The 17,130-nt window shown below is 35.3% G+C and overlaps 2 protein-coding genes and 1 pseudogene across 2 annotated transcripts; 2 read left to right on the top strand and 1 right to left on the bottom strand.

Moving 5' to 3' along the window:
* Nucleotides 1-904: 904 nt before the first annotated feature.
* Nucleotides 905-8,163, top strand: LOC111886372 (nuclear pore complex protein NUP93A-like; annotated as a pseudogene).
* Nucleotides 8,164-10,762: 2,599 nt separating this feature from the next.
* LOC128128835 (uncharacterized) lies at nucleotides 10,763-12,305 on the bottom strand. Its single transcript, XM_052767609.1, has 3 exons — nucleotides 11,311-12,305; nucleotides 10,951-11,037; nucleotides 10,763-10,862 (listed from the first exon to the last, which is right to left on the bottom strand). Exons 1-3 carry the CDS (start codon nucleotides 12,273-12,275, stop codon nucleotides 10,763-10,765), a joined length of 1,152 nt encoding a protein of 383 aa, XP_052623569.1. The 5' UTR covers nucleotides 12,276-12,305.
* Nucleotides 12,306-12,895: 590 nt separating this feature from the next.
* Nucleotides 12,896-16,170, top strand: LOC111886361 (protein trichome birefringence-like 10). The gene is made up of 4 exons (XM_023882590.3): nucleotides 12,896-13,790; nucleotides 14,462-14,851; nucleotides 14,940-15,098; nucleotides 15,183-16,170. The coding sequence occupies exons 1-4, from the start codon at nucleotides 13,393-13,395 to the stop codon at nucleotides 15,559-15,561; spliced, it is 1,326 nt and encodes a 441-aa protein (XP_023738358.1). The 5' UTR covers nucleotides 12,896-13,392; the 3' UTR covers nucleotides 15,562-16,170.
* The last annotated feature ends 960 nt before the right edge of the window (nucleotides 16,171-17,130 follow it).

The following is a 17,130-nucleotide window of genomic DNA, read 5'->3' on the forward strand; positions in this document are numbered from 1 at the left end:
AAATCATCAAATCATTTTGTTCCAAAAATAGGTCACAACTTATAAGGAAATAGTTGCCGATTATATCTTTCTGTCAATGTTGTCAAAATTATAATTCTAACATAAGATCGTTTTTAAGTTTGTAAGAACGGGATTCTAAGACCCACAAAAGTTGACATAAAAAGGTAATTATATATATATATATATATATATATATATATATATATATATATATATATATATATATATAGGTTTAGGTTCTATGGAAAATAAAAAATCCTAAAAATCATAAAAATGCATAAAAAAATACTTAGAGATCACAAAACTTTTTTTGAATTTTTTTTATAAAAAATCGCAGTTTTTTATAAAAATTCGCAGCTTTTTATAAAAATTCGCTGAAAAAAAAAATAAAAAATCAAAATTTTTTTTATTTTATATATAAAAAAAAGTTTTTTTTTCAAATTTTTTTTTCAGCGATATTCTTTAAAAACCTGTGATTTTTTCTTAAAAAATATCAAAAATTTTTTTGTGATCTCTAGGTTTTTTTTTTTATGCATTTTTATGATTTTTAGGGTTTTTTTGTTTTCCAAATAATTTTTCCCTATGTATATATATATATATATATATATATATATATATATATATATATATATATATATATATATATATATATATATAGAGAGAGAGAGAGAGAGAGAGAGAGCAACGATCATTTGAGAACTCAAAGTTTTCCGAGAACCCGAGAACCGATTGTGAGCCATTAGATCAAAATAATAGAAGGCTAGGATGCTCGATGGCGATTTTGTAAATAGTTTGAAAAAAAGACACGGGGGCATCATAATTATTATGAATAAGGGGCATTTTTTTGAATAAATAATTCAGACCCCTTTCTCTCTCTATCTCTTTTTTTCTTCATCCCGCCTCAATGACATTCCTCATAGATGGTGATATTATCTTCGACAAAATCGGTGGAGTTCTCGATGATGCTCGTCTCCGGTACAAAGCATCTGTCACAGTTCTCCGGCTATGATCGCTCCTGGAAAGTAAATATCAAATTTGGAGCTGTCAATTGTTCTTGTAGTGCTCAGGAATAACCAAACCCTAACACAAGCATGTCACCAAATCTTCTCTCCTACCGGTTATCCATCGTGATTTTGTGTAACACCGTGAAATTTCAAAACAAATTTTCATTTTAAATTAATAAAAATACTCTAATCACAATTCTCAAAAACGTGTATAAATTGTTTTTACATAACATAAGTGCAATCAAAATCCCCAGAATCTCAAATCATCTCCGCCATAAGTGTGTACTGATCATGTTAGCGCCTTCCCGCGATCATCACTGGTACCTGAAACACATAACACGCAAACGGTAAGCAATAATGCTTAGTGAGTTCCCCAAAATACCACGTACAACACATACGCTTTTCCGGGTCATAACTCTATGGGATCTTCCGATCCAAGTGTCTCAGGGGATTTCCATCCCATAACTCTGTTGACCTTCCGGTCCATATCATCATACTCATATCATAACATATTACATATACAACATACATCACATTTTCATCATACACATAAGACCTTCCGGACACATATAATCACCCCATCGGGTAAGGCATAGTGAGAAGACTCACCTCGAAGATGTTGGATGATCACTCGCGCTCAATCTTCCGACCTAGCTTCCTCCTATGGCATAAATACATCTCTAATTAATACCTCCCCGAATTAGTTTGACTAATGCCCTTAAGTCAACACAAGTCAACTCTGGTCAACGTTGGTCAATGGCCACCCCTTTGACCCAACTCGTCAAGTCAGACATTGACTCGGCGAGTTCAGACGTGAACTCCAGTCCCCTAAATCCCAACTGACTCACCGATTCATTCCCCCAACTCAGCGAGTCACCATCTGTGTGAGTAACGGGACAACCCGGTCCGACTCGTCGAGTATGTTCATGGACTCGGCGAGTTCATTCCATGCTCGAACTCAAATGGCCTTCTGAGGTCAGTGTGCGTTGTATGCATGTTGCTAATAGAAAGTATTAGCTGTCGTATACAAAAGTTTATATAATTTATTGGGAAAACCTTTTTAGAAATGTAATGTATTCATCAAATTTTTGGCACATGTGTATGTGTCCAACAAGGATTAGCATTAGCAGCTACCTTATATTTCTTGTTGCGTTCTTCTGAAGTATTATCATCTGATTTGCTAAATGTTGACATAAGGGACATGAAAAAATCACTTGTTTTAGAAAACAAGTTTGCAGTTAGGGACTTTTCATATTCTGTGAGGGATTGGCACAGCTTCCCAAAGATTGCCTTATCTTGAGATGTTTGTCCATAATGCCTTAGAATTTCATGAAATTCATAATCTTAATGTGTGTGTTTAACTGTGTCTATCTCTCTTTATATATATCATTTATCTTAATGTGTGTGTTTAACTGTGTCTGTGTTTCTTGATCCTAAATGCAGGCCTTACACAATATGTTGAAGGAGCGATTCTTTCAAACAAAATCCTCCCCTCTTGTTGTTGATGACCGATTGAGCTTCAACATCTAAATGTTGAAGAATCAAGACTTGATAAGTGTATAAGGTAAACACAACACCTCAACTCTATGGAATTTGATCATAATCAAGACTTGATAAAGTAATTCCATTTCTTTACATGATTCCATCATACCAATTACATGTGATTCACATGTAAATCACATATGAATTACATGTGATTCACATGTAAATCACATATGAATTACATGATATTCACATGTAAATAACATGTAATTCACATATGAATTACATGCAAATCATATGTAATTCATATATGATTCACATGTAAATCACAAGTGAATCACATATCAATTACATGTGATTCACATGTAAATAACACATGTGATTCATATGTAAATCACAAGTAATTCACATATTAATCACATGTAATTCATATGTAAATCACAAATGAATCGCGTATGAATTACATATGATTCACAAGTGAATCACATAAGAATTACTTATATATATATGAATTACATGTGATTTACAAGTGAATCACATATCAATTATATGCGATTCATATATAATTCACATATTAATCACACGTAATTCATATGTAAATTACATGTGCATTTTTGTGAGTGTCTTGCATTAATTAAATTTTTTAATTTTCTTGTAGATTTTGAAGAATTTGTGGAAAATATTGAAGAGGTGAAAAGTGATAAATTGAAAAAAATATGAAAATCTTGATATGAAGAAATGATAACAATGTGAATCTTCGTAGCATATTTTATTTTTTATTTTTTATTTTATATCGAATAAAATACTTGTACTATTATCTTTATAGATTGATTAATAAAAATGAGATTTTTTATGATTTACTTACGAATATTATAGTATAAGAAATATGCATATATTCATTTGAAAAAAAATATGCATATATGCACATAAAATGTTGATTTTTTTTGTTAAAAAAATAGAGTTTTTTTAAAAATATTTTAGTTTTTTTTTTTTTTTTTTTTTAAATTTACTGAATTTTTAAAATTTATATTTTTTTAAAAAAAATGCACATTTTTTAAAAAAAATTGCAGTTTTTTTAAAAAAAGTGCTGTTTTTTTTTTTGATAAAGTTGCAGTTTTTTTGAAAAAATTAAAGTTTTTTTTTATAAAAAACTACAGTTTTTTAAATGCAATAATTTAAAAAAAAATTCAAAATTTTTAAAAATTTATGCTTTCCAAAAATGTTAAAAACTCTACAATTTAAAAAAAAAACAAAAATTATTTTTTTTATATAAAAAAAATCTGAAATTTGTTTTATAATGTTAATTTGAGAGTTTTTTATTAATATTTGCAATAATACAAAAAAATAAGTTGGATTGGTATGATGACGATCATGTCCTTAATGAATTAGTTTTGATCTAACACTCCACTTTTAGTTTTCGGGAAACTATGAGTTTTAAATCGATCTCATCCCTATATATATATATATATATATATATATATATATATATATATATATATATATATATATATATATATAGGTTTAAATGTTTCTCACATCTATTGTGTGGAAGAATGCACCAATAAGAATTTAGTATTAATTATATGTATATTAAATGCTATCCATACTTATAATTCATTTTTATGGAAGCTAATTAAATTCGCCATTAATGTCAACAATAATATTCTTTCAGAATGAATTCATATTTAGAAGAATAATAGTATATTTCAGCAGAATGAAAGTGTATTCTACTAGAATACACTCTCGTTCTTCATATTCCATGCAACTTTATTGTATTTCAAGTGAATGAGTCCTGAAACACAATGCAAACTCATATAAAAAAACCTAGATGCGAATACATTCTGAAAGAATTTTATTGCTGACATTAATGACAGATTCAATTAGTTTCAAATGTTTCTACTATTTATTGTGTGCTTGTAGAATTGATTTTGGACCAATCATTTTAGTTATTATAAGAAAGTAATTAATGCATATTAAATTCTGAAGGTTTAATTAATGATCATTATATCTTTAACATGTAATATGCATTAATTACTTTCTTAAGGGCTGTCCTGAATATGGAAAATGACCATTTTACCCTTCTGTCTAGAAGTGATTCTTAATGATAACTAACTGAATATTTGATAGATATAACTGGAAGTTGTATATAACTATGATAAAAAGCTAGTAAAAATATTCACATTATGTTTTACATCCACATTAATAGTTTTTGGTTTAGTGAAAAAGAAACACCACTATATACCTGTCCAGATTAAATTTTGTCCCTATTAAATTCATTAAGTCAAAAAGAAATAACACCTTACTTATCTCATTCTTTTTTAACAAAACAGCTTACAGAATGGATCTCAAACGGAGGCATGGTATCAGTAGAAACCGCTTCCATTGCTACAGAAGAATATAAAAAAATGTTATGTATGGGGGATCGATCAGGCCGAGGAACATTTGAAAAAAAACTACTTCTCTACGCCCTCATATTCAGGTCCCGCAGGCAAATCGATCGCCTACTGAGAGAGCACCCCACACTTTTCAACACCATATAAGACTTCCTCTGGTTCAAAATCTGTGCTGTTCAAGACTCCCCCACCAATTCAAACGAAGGCTTATCACCTTACACCTTACACGATCAACAATCCTACTTAAACAAATTTGAACCATCTTACTACACAAAAAAGGGGAAAGATCCATTGGTGTATCCTTATGTCTTGCTACTAAGCATACAGTTGCTTCCAGCTGTTTTATATCTGTCTAAAGATATCGGAGACGATGAGTACAACATCGATGCTACTCATATAGCAATTGTGTTAGCAGACCATGGTGTTCTTGTTGATATCACTGGGACGACAGGTCATAAGTTAGGTGTGATGGATGGTTTTGCTGAGTCAACAAGTATAATTAGACAATATGGTTCGTTGTATCTACGACATAACAATCTTATGATGGCGTTGGAGTATTATGCGCAGGTTGCTGCTGTTGTTGGTGGTGGGAAATTTGTCTTGGTCTGGGATGGGGAATGTGGATCAACAAAGGCAATGTAGTTTGATGATACAACAGTTGTTGATGGAGTTGTTGTTGCGTAATGGTGGGATACTTTTGGTGCTTGGGGCAAGAAGGGCAGGAGAATAAGGTGAGTTAAGGAGGTTTTTGGTTGATGGAAAAGAGAGGTACCAGTTTTTGATTGAAGTTGCTAGCAGGTGTCTGGAAGTTGGGCTTAATGACAAGGTAAACTGTAACGTCCCAAAATTCAAGACTAAAAATTTCTTTTAATAAAACATTACTTAAAGCAAAGTCATCATTCCAAAACATAATCAGAGTATTAATTTTCAAAACACATGTTCGTTATCAGAGTAAACATTCCCAGGCTGTCTAATCTATGGTGTGTGCCATGCGATCACCCCGAGCTCTTCCCTCCGCTACCGGAAGTACCTGAAACCAAAACTGAAAACCGTAAGCACGAAGCATAGTGAGTTTCCCACCCTACCACATACCATGCATAACCACATACTGCACATACTGGGCCACACCCGCTATCTTGGGCCTCGCCCCCTGCCTCGGGCCTCGCCCGCTACAATGGCTCCGCCGCTCCAGGCCCCGCCTGGCTTCGAGCCCCGCTCAGATACAGATTTGTTTCACTTAGGCCTCGCCTGTCACAGGGCCTCACCCGTTATACATTGGATCCTGTCCTAAGGCCTCGCCTATCCTGGGCCTCGCCCTTGTCCTGCTACTGATGAGACATGGAACCCCGTCCACGCTCCTACGGATAGTGAGATACGGGCCCAACCCACACTCACTCCTTCCCTAACTTGGACCTCGCCCTGCTCAGCTGCTAATGAGATGTAGAACACCATCCACACTCTGTTGTTAGTGAGATACGGGACCTCGCCCACACTCACCCCGCCTACCTACCAGGCACATACATGTATCACACAGAAAACAAGTATAAACTATCATATAAACCAATCCTTGGGCACCTGCCCGCTATCATTGGGCCTCGTCCTGAATATCATACTAGCATACTGTGCCTAGGGTTAACCCCCAGGTCTTCTACTCATAACTACATGGGCCGACATTGTGGCCTTAGACCCATTCACATAAAATGGAAACTCACCTGCACTTGCTGGACTTGCTGATAGCGCCCTCTAGCTGTTTCCCGGCAACTTCCTGAACTCCTGCTCCACTAGCTCCCCGAGCTACCAATATTAAAGAAATACTTAGTCTAACTGACCCCTAAAAGTCAACTAAGTCAACTCTGGTCAAAGTCAAAGTCCTGGTCAAAGTCAACCTTCCAGGTCAACCCTACTCGCCGAGTCACCCTATTGACTCGCCGAGTTCATATGTTCAAAGTCCTTCCATTCGCGTCTCGACTCGCCGAGTCAGTCCATGACTCCCCGAGTCTACCGATTTCCGAGTCCTGACCTGACCAACTCACCGAGTCTCCACTCGACTCACTGATTCGAGTCTCAACTCGAAGGGTTTGAGGTTTCGTGTCTTGACTCGCCGAGTCCAAGAACATACTCGTCGAGTCCAAGACAACCTTCAACAGACTCGCCGAGTTGTTCTTCCAACTCGCCGAATTCCTGCCCAACTTCATCCGACTCGCCGAGTCTACCCATGTGACTCGCCGAGTCACTCCAGCTCTTAATCCATGCAGTGGCTCTTTGAGCCAAACAGGGGCTCCAACATATAGATCCATACTTCTAAGGCCTATTCCTCATGTAAAGTGGCAAACTTTATGTGTAGATAAGGAGATCTAGGCTCAAAACACTCAAAACTAGGGTTTATGACAACCATACTTCACCAACATACCAAGAGCTGATACTTTACGGGATTCTAGACCAAAACAAGCATGGATCTGAGGTAGCAACCTCAGATCTGAACCCCTAGCTCGAAATGGTTACTATCATGCCAAGAATGCCCAAAACACACACATAGATCTAGGTGCAAAGGAGTCCAAGAACTAGTTTATTACCTCAAAATGCTCAGAAATGTCTCTCCAATCCCGGATCTATAGCCCCCTTCTTGCACCTCCAATATTCTTCTTCCTTCTCCAAGCTTTAATGCACTCTTCAAGGCAATAATTAGCTCAAAAATGGATATGACGGCTAGGGTTTGGTGTTCTGGGTTAGAGGGGCTGTAAAGGAACCCTAGGGAAGAGAATGCCGCGCTTAAATAGGCTCCAAGTCCCGAATTTAGGGTTTTCCTCGTTCAGACCAGACTCGTCGAGTCTCCTTAGCTGACTTGCTGAGTCGGTTACTTACTGCTTGACCTGGATCCCGCTCGGACTCGCCGAGTTCCTCCTTGGACTCGCCGAGTCTCCCCTTAAAATTAAGGTTTTCTTTCTTTTCTTAGCCTTCCAAATTTTGGGTGTTACATAAACTTTCATTCTCTTCTCTTTTAGGCTCTTTTTTCAAAAGTTGCTTATTGTATTTGTATGATATAGTAACCAAGTTTTACTAGTTTGTTTATTTTTGACAATCGTTTATCTCGATTTCAGTCTATACAAATTCAAAAGAGAATTGGGGCGTTTTCAGCAGCACTGGATACCATAAACAAGAGTCTCTCCGAAGCTATCTGTTCTGTATCATGTGGTAGACTCGATGGAGAGAGTCGAACAGCTGGACTTGTTGATTCTGGAAATGAGCTGTTGGAGACATTTAAATACTTTCCGAATGTCAGGTGAAAAATCATTGGAACAATTCCCATTTCAAAATTTCTAATAAATAAAAAATCCTCAATCCTAATTTATCTACTTACTGCCATTTATATCATTGTGCATACAATCTACAAGAAAGAGAAACGTTGATGTTATCTGTTAGACACTAAGTCCAGAGCTGCCAGAGTTTATCTTTTTTATTGACAATATTATTTTAGGAAGACACTATCTCTTGAATATTTGGCAAGAAAGTCGTATAGGTCAAGGAGACAGTGGGAGTCTAAAAGATCCTGAAAAAGGTTTCAAGAAGTAATCAAGAATAAAACATGTATTTCATCGCTAGCACACAATTAGAGGTTTATAACCTATCGTGCTGACATTTCTGTGCCCATTCCAGTTAAGTTGGCTATACATTTGAGTTCTACATGTTCTCAATTGTTTGCATAACTACTTGGAAGCAATGGCAGGCCCTTGAGCTGCCAGGTGGCAAGAAGTTAAGATTGCACAAGTTCAATCCATATGAGTTTGGATTTGTCATTATCGTTGTCATGTGACTATGGTCTTGACAATTCACATGGATAAGAACACATACACCATCAAATCTAAGTGTCATAAGGTTTCTCTTCGATTCATGAAAATGATGGTAAGGAAACTCTTTCACTAAGTAGATTTTGAGTAGATAGCAATTGTGGGAATGACAAAAGGTCTAAACATTATGATTACGACATCCCTCTTCATAATTGTTTAGACACACATATGAGCTATCTAAGAGAGGTGTATGATATTGATAAAGTCTTATAAAGGAAATCTAGTATCAGAAATCTGAACTTTGGTAAGAAAGTCAATAAAGTATTGATTTCTAGAAGTTCAGTTGATTTATGGGTACATGTCAAAGCTAGTGGGAGCATAAGTGTTATGCTAATAATCATCATGTTAGTGGGAGCATGATAATTATGATAAGTATTGCAAGTTAGCAATGTTAATTATAGAAAACAAAAGTTTCAATTCATGAGGTTGCAGGGGTTGAAAAAGTTGTTTTGCTATAATTAAGGGAGAGGAAATTATACTTCATCTCAAATCTAAAAGCTTAGATTGAGGTCTTAATCGTATTTAGTCAAGAATATATATGAACTTCATGTTGGGGTGGCTCAACATAAGGAAATTCTATATATGGGTTCATTATTTGCGTTCTAAAATTCGATTATGATTACGACATCCCTTTTCATAATCTGAATTATGAGAACTTGGCAAATAGAAATAGAAATATTATAGCAAAAGACTGGTTTAGTCTTTATGTGAGACATCATGAATCGTGTCCCATATGCTTCGGATATAGGATCGATTACATGTGCTATATTCACTCTTTCTAAGTTTTTCCAAATGCCTGGGGCATGAAGAAGGGAAAAAAGGTCTAGAAATTGATATGACTAAAATGATTAAGCAATTATTGAGGACAATCTAAGGTTTACCAAAGATTGGTTGCTCAAGGATAGTTGGAAGTATAGTATTAATTCTGGAAGGACCATATTGACATAATCTGTAAGGAGGCAACTCTTGTTCAGAAGTGATAGTCAAAATGGAATATGCTTCAAAGTTAGAAAATATTCAATCTGTATGATTAGGAAACTTAATGCAAGAAGGATGTTTCCAAGGAGTTGATCTCCTTTGGAATACTCTGTAATGATTGTTGCCAAGTCTTTGTGAATTTGTGCATAATCATTACAAGAGGATCAATGCATATAAGTTTAGAATCTAACAGGTTTCAGTAAATGGCATGAATTTGGAATTCTTGCATTTGCAGTAAGATTTGGGACTGTGAAATGAGAATCATTGGAGTTATGTTCAATTGATCTATTTCACAAAGTAAAGATCATAGACAAACATAGTATGCATACTTGGTGTGTGGCATGACTGGTGTTTAGAAAAACATAGTGTACATGCTTGGAGCATGCGACAACTATTGTTTTAATTCAAGAATAAAGTTGATAGCTGAAACAGTATACAATGAATAATGTGTAATCATATGGTGATAAATATGATGGGTAATATGTATATTAAGCAAAACGATAATTTGTTGAGGGTAATATGTATATTAAGCAAAACGATTAAATAATTCTTCAACTAATCCACAAATAATGAAAATACTTCATTGAATGAGAACACATGTGAGGTAGCTTAATAGGAGAAAGTTCTCTAAGCTTTTTGTATTTCGTTTCTATATGTCGTAGAGTGACGGTGGTGAACGAAACCATTGTATTGGATAAGGTCGGTTCGATTAACCAATGTTAATTGTATTTAATTGGTTGACAATATTCAAATATCAAATGAATAATTGGATCTAGGGAGGAGTGTAGACGGACACACGCCTCATTTGTCGAGAACCAGAACCGGTCTAGGCAGTTCTTAGCATTTTGGAACCAGTCCTGGAACTGGAGACTCTGGACAAAACGGACCAATATATTCTAAATCAATCTAAATAACACACACATATATTCATACTATACATACACACACACATAAACCGGTTCTGACGGGTAGCGGTTCCGAAAAAAATAAGAACCGGAACCGAAACCACATAAGGCGGTTCCATAACTTTAGGAACCGGAACCAGAACCGCTTAAGTCAGTTACAGTTTCGGAACCGACAGTTTCGATTCCAAAAGCGAGTACTGATGCTCATCCATTGTATAGAAAACATGGGAATATCCATTATCCAATTGTGAACACCTTGATCAGGGATCAAAACTGTAAATTTTAAAAACCACAAATATACGACCTGTGAATATTTCGAAAGTTAGAATGAATTTTTTTTTACCATTCAAAATTTTCATTAACCATATAATTTAATTGGCATCGTACAATGAGTGAGATGACAAACGGACAACAAGCATTGCCGCTAAGCCTTTTTAAATGGTAAAACTAATTCTTTTAAAAAGACAAAACTGTAAATTTGGTCCTCGTGGTTTGCAAAAACCTTTGGATGGGGTCCAAAAAGTTTTTTGCTTGCACCGAAGGTCCAAAATCAAAGTTTTTCATTGTTTTTGGTCCAAAAAAACTTGAAAAGTCGATTTTACCCTTTTTAATTTCTTTTTTCTATTTTCTTTATTGTTTTTGGTATTTAAATAATTAAAAAAAAATAAAAAATAAAATAAAAGGCGTTCGATTCCACGTGTACTCTCTTTTCTCTTTCTTTCGTCTTCTCACCGATGAATCCAGCTTAGCTACTTCTTCCCAACATCGACTCTCAAACCCTAAATTCAAATCCCAATTCTTCAAATTATCAATTCTACGATTCTTCAACTCTTCAATCTTCTCCTGAGGGGACTTTGATCGAGCCATGGATTCTTCTTTATCTTCATACTTCGATGAATTGCACATCTTCAACTTCTTTTTCTTCTTATTCTCTCCGCCTTGTTCTGCATTTCCCGACTTGGATAATGAACTACACAGCTTCAATTTCTTCTTCTCTACATCACCATTCTCAATCAGACGCTCCTTTCTCTTCTTTCTGTCACTGGTCATTAATCCCTTACCTTTCTTATCCCCAACCTTCCATACATTCTTTCTCCTGTACAACATCTTCTCGAATTTCCAAGATGGAACACTCGTATCGATAACAGTAACCTCTGTTTGCGAATACGCGGTTAGATCCCAATGGCCTTTCTCCTCCTCCTCAACATGTCCAGTCACCTTCAACTCTCGATTGACATCCTTTGCTGTACGTCGATTGCTCAAAGTCAACGGAAATGGCGACAGCGACGGCGGTGGCGAGGAAACCCTGTCCTTTCCAACAGGCACGTTCTGAACATTCGAATTTGTAGAAACAATACAGATTCTAGGGCACTGTTGCTTCCTACAGCTCTTTTTCCTTTTAATTCTCGATAAATCCTGAAATTCTCCCATCTGAAACAGCTCCGATAGTACATTATTCATCACTTCACGACCTTGGATAGCTCCACTATCATCCCGTTTGTCAAGTTTGGGTCTTTTATCGGGAAGCGAAGGATCCGTCGACGTTTGGGGATCAATTTTGTCGAGGGAATTGGAGAGGAAGTGCTCGAGGTTGATGTTATCGGAGTCTGGAAATCCTCTGGATGAACGAAGGCGGTTTAGCCATTTGGATGACTTGGAGCAGAGCATTGGTTGTGGACGAGGAGAAGATTGAAGAGTTGAAGAATCATAGAATTGATAATTTGAAGAATTGGGATTTGAATTTAGGGTTTGAGAGTCGATGTTGGGAAGAAGTAGCTAAGCTGGATTCATCGGTGAGAAGACAAAAGAAAGAGAAAAGAGAGTACACGTGGAATCGAACGCCTTTTATTTATTTTTTATTTTTTTTAATTATTTAAATACCAAAAACAATAAAGAAAATAGAAAAAAGAAAATAAAAGGGCATAATCGTCTTTTTAAGTTTTTTTGGACCAAAAACCCAGAAAAACCTTGATTTTGGACCTTCCATGCAAGTTGGAAACTTTTTGGACCCCATCCAAAGGTTTTTGAAAACCACAAGGACCAAATTTGTAGTTTTGTCTTTTAAAAATTACATCCGAAAATTTAGGGGATATAACATTTTATTATGCATGATTCGTTGATAGACCATTTATGTAATTTACTTGCAATTTTTAATGGTATTTTGACAAATACCCTAGATTTCAGTTTGATATTATGCCACAGGACAATTGTCGACATTTATGATTAAGCACCAATTGCGCGGAGACTCTTCAAAATTCTTCCCACTATTCCCTCTCCCCACTAAACCCCACGAAATCCACCTCCGACAACATCTCTCTCCACTTTCCCAAGTCAAAAAATTGCTTTCTTTGAACATTTTCCATTTTTCTTGATTCTTTATATGTTTGCAATAATTCACATGATTACAAGTTACAGGTTCATCACTAATCATCAAGAGGATTGATTGTATATTATAAAGAAAAAAATGAAGAAAACACACACTAGTGTGTGAAAACCATGAATGTTTGTCTCTCCTCCATTGGCCCCACCCATCTAATCTCCTAATTCTGTCCTTTCTTTTCTCCGTTCTCTTTCTCTCTCCTCCCAAAACAAAAGCCCCACCTCTCTCTTCGTTCCATTGCAAATTCCCTTTGATAACTGTTAACCAGTGTGTGTTGCTGGTCTTTATTTCGCTCTTATAAGAAACCCCCTTTTGAGTTTTGCCAATCCCAAACCCAAATAGATATATACCCTTCTTTTCAAACTCAGTTTTTGGTTCTAGAATCCGAAAAAGGGTCCGAATAAAATGACCCAATTGGAATTGTTGAAGAAATTCAAGAAATTGAAGCCTTCTGAACTTGGCTGTTTCTGCATCAGTCTTTGCTTCATCGTGTGCCTCTTTTTCTTGGATTATCGGTCCTTGAGCAAAGGGTTCAGGGTTCGTGGGCACCATGGGTTGGGTCTGTGGTCTGGGTTAAGTGCGTCTAGTTCTTCGAGACGAGATCTTTCTGGGTTTCTTGAAATGGGTCATGGTGAAAACTGTAACATATTTGATGGTAATTGGGTGTGGGACGAGAGTTATCCACTTTATGATTCTAAAGATTGTCTGTTATTAGATGATGGTTTTAGGTGTTCTGAAAACGGAAGAGTTGATAGTTTCTACACCAAGTGGCGATGGCAACCCAAAGATTGTAACTTACCCAGGTTCTAATTTCTATCTATCTATCTCTGACTCTACTGTGTCTTTTTGTGTGAAAAAATTAAAAATTAATCGGGTGTTATTCAATTTTGAGTTATAATTAGCTGGTAAGATTTAGATGATGGTTCAAGTTCATTTTTGCAAATTTTAGGTTTTTTCATCACATATGTTAATCGGGTGTGTTTGTATATGCAATTTCTTTAACCATCTATTGCTAAGGGGAAGAATTAGATTACAATAATCGATTGCTTATTGTTTAAGCCTTAAATTGATGATGAGATACTGAATAAGTACTTATAATAATAAATTGAATTAGCCTTTATAAACGTGGTACATGAGATAATGGTTGGACATGTTTTTGAGGTTGAAGTTGTGTTATAACCGGGGGTATATAAGTAATTGTACTAGACTTTTTTGTAATCATTTTCATTGCCGCTACAATCCACCCTAAAATAATCAAATCAAATCAAATAATCATAAGCATCACAACATCCAAACACCAGATTATTGCGACCCTGAATAACGAAGTTGATGGGTATGCTAAAGATCAGTTATTTATGCCATTTGTTGATGGAGATTTTGTGTTTTTGGGTGATGATTTTGAATTTTCCAAAGATGATTCTCGTGTATGAAAGCTTATGAATTTTTGGTTTTGATCATATGTGCATGAATACAGATTCGATGCAAAAACTATGTTGGAAAGGCTAAGAAACCGTAGGCTAGCATTCGTTGGTGATTCAATTGGGAGAAATCAATGGGAATCCCTTCTGTGTTTGTTATCTTCTGCTGTTACAAACGCATCTTCAATATATGAAGTCAACGGGAGACCAATCACGAAACACATGGGGTTTTTGGTGTTCAAATTTTTGGATTTCAATTGCACAATCGAGTATTACAGAGCTCCATATCTGGTGTTACAGAGCAGACCACCTCCTGGATCACCAAAACAGGTGAGAACCACTTTGAAGCTTGATAAAATGGATTGGAGTGCTGCAAAATGGAAAAACGCGGATGTGATTGTATTCAACAGTGGCCATTGGTGGAATATTGAGAAAACTACACGCGAGTAAGACCCTGTTTCTTGTTTAAGTGTTGTCATGATGTTTAAAAATTACGTATTTGGGAAAATAACATGACAAATTTGAAATTTGTAGGGGGTGCTACTATCAAGAATCCGGAGATGTGAAAATGAATATGACCATAGAAACCGCGTACAAAAAATCGATTGAAACGGTTTTGAACTTTATAAGTAAAGAAGTAGACACGAACAAGACACAAGTCATCTTCCGGGGGTTTTCTCCGGTGCATTTCAGGTTCATTTTCATTTTCCTTGAAAATCTTTATTATAAGATTTTTGGTTAATGCTTACTTACTTACTTAATGGGGCGGTGTTTTAGGGGCGGTGATTGGAAATCCGGTGGTAGCTGCCACCTCGAGACACTGCCGGACTTGAGTTCATCCCCGGCTTCATCGGGCACCATGTTTTTCACAAATATTTTCGGTTCGGTGTTATCGGAACACAAACACGGGAATGAGTCATTAGAGTTATTGAATGTGACATACATGTCATCAAAGCGAAAAGATGGTCATGCGTCTCTATATTATTTGGGCCCAAAATACGGTGGGCCCGCACCTTTACGTAAGCAAGACTGCAGCCATTGGTGCTTACCTGGAGTCCCGGATTCTTGGAACGAGCTTCTCTATGCAGTCTTTCTCAAACGAGAATACTCCCTTGCTGGGAATTTCACTGCCGCCACCACCCCATCTTTGATATGATCAATGGTGGGGAAACCAATGTTGCCTCTTATGAATTTAAAAATGGAAGCTTTGAGGTGATAGTGACATGGGCTTGCGGAGGCAGTGGACATGGCGGTTTCTGATTGCCGGTGGCGGCAGGTGGTGGCACGATTCTATGATGAAGATTGTGGTGGTGATTGAATGGGCTGAGACGGGGGTTTGAAGGCGGAATTGTTTTTGGGATTCAGTGCAAATTGCATTGATGAGAAGATTGATGTGTAAAGAACTAAAGATTGAGGGGGAGATTTTTGAATATACATAGTGGGGGGGCGGGTAAATACCGAAATTGAATTGAATAACAAAATATATAATATACATAGTTGGGGGGCAATATTTGGGTGCTTTGTAAATGTGGGGGACTCGTTTGCAATTTAATGTTTTTTTTTACTTGTAAAGGTTATGACTTATTGGGATAAAACCAAATTGTCAAATTTGACAAATTTGACAAATCGGATTGGACTATTTGGTTTGGATATTCAGATTTTTGGATTGGTTTTCAACAAAACCGAATTACTATTTTGGATTGGTTTTGGTTTATAAAATATAAACCGAATAATCCAAAAAAATCGAATAACAATTTATTCTTTATTTATTTTTAATATAACTGTAACTATTTATTAATTTTATAGTTTATTTTTTCAAATAAGTTCAAAAAGTTTCATCTAATAAAAAACATAAATACATATTTTTTCTTAGAAGTTCTTTATCTATTAAATATTAAACTATAATATACATTCTTAGTAGTTTAAAAATTTTAAATCACAATTAAATATTTTTTTTGCTTCTATAAAAATTGGATAATATTATACTTATATGTCATTTTAAAATGTTTTAGTTTTTGAAATCCAAATTATAAAAAACTGATCTAACCGAATTGTAATTGGATTGGATCGGATTTGAATTTATTTTGATTATTCGGATCCATATTTTAAAAACCAAAATCAATTTGGATTTAATTAATTAGATCGGATCGATCTGATCCATCCAAACGAACACCCCATATTAAAGGTACAACTTATATTTGCATGCAGTACGAGCCTAAAGTTATAAAATTAAGTTCACGTGACATGTAACCTTTTTTGGAGGACGGTTAGGCCGTTTCGATTGGGCCAAAACATGTTTTAACTTTTTAGGGAAATTTTTTGGGAAAAAAAAACAAGAAGTTCGATAGTCGATAATGACTAGTGAGGTGCTAGAACATTTTGTCCTTTTCTGTAAACGGCTAGTTTAAATATTTACAACAAATTTGTGTTGAAAGAATATTATGCACTTATGAGTTTTGGTTGTTAACAATCAAGTAGAAAATGCCTTTACAGATAAGCGTGAATAAAGTGTTCTAAGATAAATTTTGGATATTGTCCAAAAGGTTTACAAGGAATTTCAAATCAAAGTTTTTTATTTTATTTTTATTTATTTATTTATTTTTGCGTTTTTAGTGGAAAAGTTGATTTTACTATTTTTTTTATTTTCTTTATTTATTTGGTATTTAAATAATTAAAAATAAAAAAATAAAATATATCTCTCTCTCTCTCTCTCTCTCTATATATA

Source organism: Lactuca sativa, chromosome 9 (genome assembly GCF_002870075.4).
Source record: "Lactuca sativa cultivar Salinas chromosome 9, Lsat_Salinas_v11, whole genome shotgun sequence".
NCBI lineage: Eukaryota > Viridiplantae > Streptophyta > Magnoliopsida > Asterales > Asteraceae > Lactuca > Lactuca sativa.

What these genes read in the sequence shown, in the direction of transcription:
- LOC111886361 (XM_023882590.3), top strand. Translation starts at nt 13,393, where the DNA reads ATGACCCAATTGGAATTGTTGAAGAAATTCAAGAAATTGAAGCCTTCT. An exon ending in AAAGATTGTAACTTACCCAG is followed by an intron (nt 13,791 to 14,461) that starts GTTCTAATTTCT and finishes GCATGAATACAG; the next exon opens with ATTCGATGCAAAAACTATGT. An exon ending in ATTGAGAAAACTACACGCGA is followed by an intron (nt 14,852 to 14,939) that starts GTAAGACCCTGT and finishes TGAAATTTGTAG; the next exon opens with GGGGTGCTACTATCAAGAAT.
- LOC128128835 (XM_052767609.1), bottom strand. Translation starts at nt 12,275, where the DNA reads ATGCTCTGCTCCAAGTCATCCAAATGGCTAAACCGCCTTCGTTCATCC. An exon ending in CGAAAGAAAGAGAAAAGAGA is followed by an intron (nt 11,038 to 11,310) that starts GTACACGTGGAA and finishes CCATTTAAAAAG; the next exon opens with GCTTAGCGGCAATGCTTGTT. An exon ending in GTTAATGAAAATTTTGAATG is followed by an intron (nt 10,863 to 10,950) that starts GTAAAAAAAAAT and finishes TCCCTGATCAAG; the next exon opens with GTGTTCACAATTGGATAATG.